At 29.3% G+C, this 8305-nt stretch overlaps 2 protein-coding genes across 8 annotated transcripts in view; both read left to right on the top strand.

Annotated features, from left to right (window-relative positions):
* Positions 1–2976, top strand: part of LOC108693513 (ADP-ribosylation factor-related protein 1) — a 12533-nt gene extending 9557 nt beyond the window's left edge. Inside the window, exons 5-6 of one of the 4 annotated variants that reach the window (XM_018202515.1) lie at positions 2480–2598; positions 2727–2976. In XM_018202515.1, coding sequence (XP_018058004.1) covers positions 2480–2579 — 100 coding nt within the window. In that variant the 3' untranslated portion in view covers positions 2580–2598; positions 2727–2976. Of the gene's footprint in view, positions 1–1306; positions 1356–1446; positions 1703–2479; positions 2701–2726 lie in introns of those variants that run through there. The other 3 variants (XM_018202518.1, XM_018202517.1, XM_018202516.1) reach the window with 3 other exon arrangements.
* LOC108693509 (AP-1 complex subunit gamma-1) overlaps positions 2890–8305 on the top strand; it is a 29917-nt gene continuing 24501 nt past the window's right edge. For 2 of the 4 annotated variants that reach the window (XM_018202490.1, XM_018202493.1), the window contains exon 1: positions 2891–3112. In XM_018202490.1, the coding sequence (XP_018057979.1) occupies positions 3054–3112 (59 nt within the window). In that variant the 5' untranslated portion in view covers positions 2891–3053. Of the gene's footprint in view, positions 3113–8305 lie in introns of all 4 variants that reach the window. The other 2 variants (XM_018202491.1, XM_018202492.1) reach the window with 2 other exon arrangements.

Here is an 8305-nt window from a genome sequence, read left to right on the forward strand (position 1 = left end):
ATATATATATATATAAACTTTATAAGAAGAAAATAAGCAATTTATATATATAAAGGAAAATGCAGTACTAAAAAATTGATAAAAAATTCTGAAAAAATTCTTAGAGTTCTATGAAAAGAAAATAAACAATTTTTGTCTTTTGCAATTTTCCTGTAATTTGAGAAAAAAATTATTGAAGACAATATTCGGGGCAATTTTTACTAATTAATATCTGCGAAAATTGCAAAGAGAACTTTTTGACTCAGTTTAATCCGCTCTATCTATTGGGTTGTCTGGAAAGTTCGTGCCGACTAACCTATATAATTTAATAAATGTATACTAAAATTTAAATCTTCTTTCAATTTTCCTTCAACATCGGCACGAAACTTTCCGGACAACCCAATACATAAGAGCGCTTGTCGAAAAAAAAATTTCGGGACATCCTGTATATATACATATATATCTCCCAATAACTATATATACATATGCCAATAACCATTATCCTGAAATATCTTTGAATTCATAAAGTCCAAAAAAGAAATTTGTAGAATCAAAATTGCATGGTACGAAGAAGGTCATATGATGGCGGTAGTAATTTTTGTCCTGATGGAAGCACTGCGAAGATTTTAAGGTCAACTTCATTTTTTTAAATAATTAATATTAACCTTCAGTATACACAACTCTGGCAGTTCCTATATCTACCCATCCTATGAGTATTTGTAACTCAGCGTTTTTTTTTTGCTTGTATCTCATATTGTGCATCGATTTTAACTAATTTTTTTTTAATTTATCGTTTGAAGACTGAAAAAAAAAGAATGTTTGAGTTAGAAAGTTTAAAATGTAACACAAAAGATATTTTGTAATAAGTAAAAAGGGATCGGAAAAAAACGTGAAAACAATGAATTTTTTTTAAAACCTCATCTCTTTGTCAAAAATAAACGAAAAAAGATTTTATTAGTGATGAATCAACAAATGAGTTGAAATTTAAGAAACTATATGCGTTTTTGTGATTTGTTCTAAAAACGATATTTTTTTTGCAAAGTGAAAATGAGTGATTTTTCAGTTTTACGGAATTAATCATAAACCGAAAATCTTTGAATTTTGATAAAAATAAATAAAAAAAAAGTAATCCTAATGTTCTTCTATGGTAAATATTAACAATTTATTATTATATTTACTATTTACCGCGGGAATCATTAACGAGGAAGAAGAAGAAGTCTTTTTCGGATATTAAAATTGAATTAAATCATTTTTTTATGATGTGCACTCATGATTAAAATCATAAATAATGCAATTAATCATATCTACTTACATTTCAACTTTACAGTAAGTCCGGATTTTTTGACGTATCCACAAGGGATTAGAGTAACCCCAACACGTACTTTACACCATACAATTAGCTAATGGCGCATTAGAAGGTTGCCGAAAAGGAATTGTAGAGGTGAAACTTAAATTTTTCCCCTTCAGTTTCAGCACCTGTTCAAAGTGTTTGAATGCCTGAATTATGAAAATCGGGTGGGATTATGCCCACTCCTTGTGGTCTGAGAGTTAAAACAGATTCCAAAGATTAATCGAACAAAGGGAACGATAATGCCAATGGGAACCGACACGGTTGATCGTGTATAATCAACAGGGAATGAAAGTAACTCGTTACTTGTTACGAAGTTACAAGTTACTTTTGGCAACTTTACTAGTAACTGCATTATTTTTTTTGATAACTGTATGTAACGGTAATGTAATTATATTTTTTTGATAACGGTAATTTTACAGTTACATTTATCGTTTCTACTCGATTTAGACACAAGTCACTTATAGCGCTAGATTAGAAAGCTCCTCATCCGCTGTGTTTGATCGTCGATTTTAACAAAGTAATAGAAAATTACGAAAAGTTAAAAATGACGGTAATTGTAACGAGTTACTTTTAAAAATCGATAACTCTCTAGTAATTAAATATGTATGTATTAATCAATAATACAAACGTTTCGACTCTAAATTTGGGTCATCTTCAATGTATAAATAACCATTATCAGAGTCCGTGTAAGAATTTTTAAACCTTATGGATTAGAAGATATTTCAGGTGGTAATAGGTGGTTATTGGGACACTTGTATATACAGGGTGTCCACGTAAAGACCAACGCTTAAGGGACTGCTTCTAAGATTATTTTAAGACGAAAATTCTCATCCCAAAAAATGTCAAGGCTATAATAATTTTTGCATCATTTAAAGTTAACAAAAGATACTGTCTAAAATTTGTGCGTTCGAGTATGATATAAAATGCTGAAAGTGAAAGCTAAGTTTTGCCTCTTGTAAATATTAAGTAATATAAAGATTATGCGAAGATATAATTACTGATATTTCTAATTATTGATATTTGTTATGTTAAAGAAAATATTTTGGTAATAAAATTTTTCTCAAAATAATCTCAGGAATCTCCTCTTAAGCGGATTTTTAATAGTATACTTTTTATATAACGTAAAATAACGGTCTATAATTTGAAAAGGGATGGAGTAGATGAAGGCATACATTGGTTGGTGGATTGCGTCAAAAGAAACAGTGATATACGACCGCCTCGTAATCAGGACGACAATTCCTTATCTTAGCTGTGTCTCTAATTCTTTGGTAATTTATATTAATATGTAAATATATATAATACATTGCGATATTAACGCATTGTACATATTTATATCGCATGTATTTTTATGAATAAAGAATTTCTTTTTAATCGAATATACATTATCTCCTTTTAGATATATAAGAAGAATGTATATTAAAATTGCACACAGATAATAGGAACGTTCATTTCTTTCTAAGAGCATTCTAAAATTTACTGTAAAATGATTTATCAGATCTCGCTTAGAACTGGATTTGTATGAGTGTGAATGCCTGATATCAAGGTAGTCGCCGAGATAAGAGATAATATCCACACCTTGTCCCGGTGCTATTATATTAGTGATAAAGAATGTACAAAACTGATCGCGCAACTGTACGTGTTCTGTTTGGTATAGATTGTGATTTTGTGCGGTGCGCTTCTTTTTGGCCGTAAGCTCCTTATTTATTTAACATTATTACATACCATGTGGCCTTACTACGACACCGAGGATTGGAGTGTCTTGCCGCCAGAACTCAATAGAAGGTGATTTATTCAGCTTATAATGGGAGCTTTCCAACAAAAGACATAGGAATTATTTTGTTTTTCTGTTTCATTCAATACATCAAACGAAGACAAAATGTCGATGTGTGCTGCGAAATTCTCATACAGACTGCGTTTCGATATTCTGCTAGTAGTACTGAAAATCTGTAGTCTATAGTATACGTTACATGCACTACAAACTTTCAGCACTGACAGTGAACGCAATTCTATATGAGAGCTTTCCAGTAAGAGACTATACATAAACCTATCGAAAAAGGAATTGTTTTGTAATAGCTGAGGATGTTTATCGAAATTGTGCATTATATGATTGTATCTTTTCGAAGATTAAAATTATCTATATAGTATTTTAAGAAACTTCTCAAGAGAAGAGATCAATAAACTAATTGAAGCATGTAATCATGTACCATGTTTAAAATACTAAGTATGGTTGTAGAATCCAAATTTTCCTTCTCTTGTGAAAAAAGACGACATTCAACGATAGCGAAATTTGATACATAAACATGAAATATGAAAACTTTGGTATACATAAATCTATTGTCCATCCACTATAAATAAATACATAAATCTATTGTTCTTTATCAAGTTTTAATTAAGATAATACATCTTATGCCATCACTCGATTATGCGTGTAGTTTATACCGACGAAAAAATAATATGGCCATGTCAATATCAGTTGTGCAATGACACTTGTCTGGAGATACTTGCAGTTCCTTGTAGCTCCTGTCGACTTGAACATATGCAACATGTGAGTTATCTTATCGCGAGAGGCAAAAGTAAAGATCGTTTTCGTGGATCAGAAGTATCGGTGATAATTTCGGCGAATTTGAGATCGAAATTGTCCCGCTTTCAGGATTATCCATGCGAGATTTGTCTTCTTAGTATCCACTCGCATAAAAGCTCTATCTTATCAAAATTTTCCATCAGACTATTTTTTTTTAAAAGTTGGTTCCATTTCCGCACATGAAGATAATACAGCTAATAACAATTCTTCCCCTTCAATTTTCACAGGTAAATCGAATCAGCGTTATTAAATAAGTTGTAAAAATAACAAAATGTTAAAATGAAAACGATTAGTGATTAGTTCCGACAAAAATAAAAAATCTTAACGTCCATGCACATTAAATGATTCTTTTGTGTATGAGATTATAGATGTTTTTCAATTTAAGTTCCATTCATGTAGGATTGACTTTAATCTCGGTTTAACTTCTTGTTTATTTTTTTATATAATTCTTTAGAATTATAAAAAATAAATTGAACCAAAAAAGATTAAAGATAATCTTACGTTTTAGTGGAATCTGGTGAAGCCTAAAGCTCAATCAGACCCAATCAATGTGAGATCATGTTTTTAATAAGTTTAATTTTATTCTATTATATCTTTTTCTAGTTATAAAAATTAAAAAGAAGAATAAGTTGAACCGAAATTAAAGTTAATTAAAGTTAATTTGGTAGAAATGAGCACTGATGACACAAATCGACAGAAACGTTCTGTCTCTGCCGTTTTTAGGAGTTTTTAACAAAAGCTGCTTTTCTTTTAGAAGATACAAACGTTTTATCCTTTTTGACATTCAACATAATAACAAAGAACGACATTTATGTGTCAATCACTATCTCTTAAAAGGAAAGCAGCCATAGACTGAAAGTGGAGGCACCGAAGAGCAGAGGCGTTTCGAGGCACTAAGCAGGTATGCTCCAGCATAGGGCGCAAAATTTGGAGGGCCGCAAAATTTTAATAGACAGCTCTTGTAAATATAAAGCTCTACTTTACTTGATATTTTAAATGAATTAACTAAAAATGGTTTTCTGGAAATCTTTTCAAATTTAGCAACAGAGCATTATGGATCTTATTAACTGTGCCAATATCTGTGGCAATTGCAGAGGCATCTTTTTTAAAATTAAAAATAATAAAGAATTATCTGAGAAATACAATGACGCAGACGCGGTCATGCGATTAGCTATTGATAATCCTAAAAAAGGAGACGTTAAGTTGATTGCTCGCATCTCTCGAAGTTTATTGTTGCCGCTTTTCCGTGATGCTGATTAGTTCTCTCATAATGCTGCTTACTTCATGAGCGGCTATCATCGTCGAGATTTTTACTTTGATTAATATAAATGTGATTGACAATTGAGGTTGTGTATTGAAGTTAAAATTACTTGATTAATATAATATAAAAGATATCTCTTTTCAAAGTGTTAAAAGTTTCTCTTCAATATCAGATAAGTTTAATCTCTATTAATTTATTCTCTCTATTTTTTATAATTATGAAAGAATTCTTTATAATTATAAAAGAATTGATTCTTTATGCTATTTTATTTTCAGATTTATTGAAAGGAAAGATCTAAAAAGAAAAGGCAAGGATTAGAAAATAATATAATCTTCTTTCTTCAAAGTATGTTTCTAAAATATTCCAATCTGTATACTTTTATTAGAATATCCTGAAAGTTACCATCAATGACAAACTAATCTGATGGCAATGTGTGAAAATCGCATTAAAAGTAGCACAATTTCAATCAAAAATCTGATCTTTTCAATATTTGTTAATATTAATTAATAATTTGAGATATTTTATGATTCATTTTGGTATATTTTTTATATAAAAAATATCTCCTAAACTATTTATTTTTTAATGAAAGAGATGACAGAGGCAAGACAAGACATTGGAAATAAGAAAGAAGTGTGAGACGAGAGTGAAACAAGAAGAAAATGAAAGAGATAAAGACGATAGTGAGAACGAAAAGAGATCAGAGATGAAACGAAAAAGAGATGGTCAGAGAGAGATGAGACGAGAAAGATTAAAGGCGAGAGATGTGACACGAGAGAATAGAGATAGGGGACGAAAAATAGAATTTAGAAGAGAGAGAGAGAGAGAGAGAGAGAGAGAGAGAGAGAGAGAGAGAGAGAGAGAGAGAGAAAAGATGAAAGTGAGACAAGGAGATAAAAGAGACGATAGATAGATAGAATAGAGGTGAGATGGAGCAGAGATAATGAAAGATGAGAAAAGAATGAGATAAGAAGAAAACGAAAGAAATTGAGACGATAGTGAGAACGAAAAGAGACCAGAGATGAGACGAGATCAGAGAGATTAAAGATGAGAGATGACACGAGAGAACAAAGATAGGAGACAAAAGACAGAATTTAGAAGAGAGAAAGAGAGATAGAAGAAGAGAGACAAAAAACGAGAGGAAGATAAGAAAAAAAGAAGAAAGGTAGGAAAGAAAAATCGTGATAAAATTTATATATTTTTTTATATAGGTATATTTTTTATATTTTTAGTAAAAAGAAAATAAGTAAAAAGGAAATAAACTATGAGAGAGAGAGAGAGAGAGAGAGAGAGAGAGAGAGAGAGAGAGAGAGAAAGAGAGAGAGAGAAGAAAGACAAAAAATGAAAATGAGACAGAGACGGAAGAGTTGAGAGGTGAGATAGAGCGATAGACTAAGCATTCAAGGAATGGGAGTAATCCTCATTTCGCGCATGCACGAGAGAAAACGTACCTGGGCCGATTTGAATGCGTTCTTTTCTAAATGGGCTCCCCCATTCCCAAATTTTTGACAATGCTCAGTTTAGAGATACTATGACAGCGGTCAGTAGTAATTAGCGCTACATTAGCGCATCAAGTTGCACTACTAGGCATAATGTTATATAGAGCAAAATATTTATATTTATGTTAATATCTCGGAGTTATATTTTATTTTCAGTTATTAGTGATTTTCATGAAAAGGAACCTTGGTGAAAATTTTTCTTATAATTTTTATTTAAATTGCAACATTTTTTAGAAAAACTTATAAATATTCGAAAAGTTTACATCTTCTCTCAAAATTTTTCATACAAGTGAATTCTGAAATATTTTGAATTTCTTATCCCATAATTTTTAAAAAATATTTTTTAACTTTTTAGATTTATAACATTTCATCAGAAATTACAATACTTACAAAAAATCTTAAAAATCTTACGATATTTTTATAATTAATATATATATAAAATTCTGAGAAAAGATTTTCTGAGAAATGTTCGAATTTGTATAAAAAATGTGAGAAAGTTATAAAATTATATAGAAATTCTGAAAAATTATGAAAAATGTTGAGAAAAATTTTCATCAGGAAAAGAACTTACAAAAAAAGAAAGAACCGAAAAAAAAAGAAAAGATGAAAAAATAAAAAAAGAATGATGATCTGAAAAAATATAAAAAAAGGAAAAAAAAAGAAGGAAAAAAGAAAGAAAGCATGGCGTTGTGGAATAAAATATTATCTCTCGATTATATTTTTTTTTATTAATTATTTTTCATGAAAAGAATTCATAGAAAAGAGAGGAAGAAGAAAAGAAAGAAGAAAGGAAGAGCAAGGAAAAATAAAAGAAGAGATAAAGGAAAAAAGGAAAATGAAGAAAAAGAGATATGAAAGAAAGCATAATGTAATATGTATATAGGGTACGTCACCAAAATCCGGATAAATTTCAATTTAAATTTTCCGCTATATTGTGCCTCCGCCAGAGGTTGTTGTTGGCGAGAAAGCCTGATACTTCTAGGTTATAAGGAAGTTTGTAGTTATACATAAAATTAAAAGTAACGAATTATAGTTGCTTTAAATATAGGTAACGAAGGTGTACATTAAATTTCATATAAATCCATATAAAATTTTATAGAAAGTTACAATTACAAGTTGATAGACATGAGAATAGAATTTTTTTATATTTAAACTTATAGGATTAATAATATTTATAAATATGCTAAATTAAAATCATGTTGTATGCTGTAAAAAACAAGAAGACGTGTAATATTATCAAAATATATATTGTGAAGTATGTTGATGGAATGGAGGCTCCTCGCATTATTAGTAATGAAAAATAATATAAATTTTTATAAGTTTTTTCTAAACAATGGAAACGGAAAACGCATTCAAATTGTTGCTTGAAATAATGACATTGATCCTGTTTTACCACATATAATGCTAAATTACGTAAATATTATCATTTTCTTTGTTCTATCTTTTTTCTTATAAATATTATATAGATAATATAGAAATAAGATAATAAGAATAAAATTTAACATTTTACTACCATTTATATTCACTGAAAAAAACAAAAAAATAAATAATAAAAAATAACAAATAATAAATGATAAATAATAACAATTATGATTAAAATTTATAAAAGAAATTTATACCTGTATACGAAAAATCAT

Source organism: Atta colombica, unplaced genomic scaffold (assembly GCF_001594045.1).
Source record: "Atta colombica isolate Treedump-2 unplaced genomic scaffold, Acol1.0 scaffold90, whole genome shotgun sequence".
Classification (NCBI taxonomy): Eukaryota; Metazoa; Arthropoda; class Insecta; order Hymenoptera; family Formicidae; genus Atta; species Atta colombica.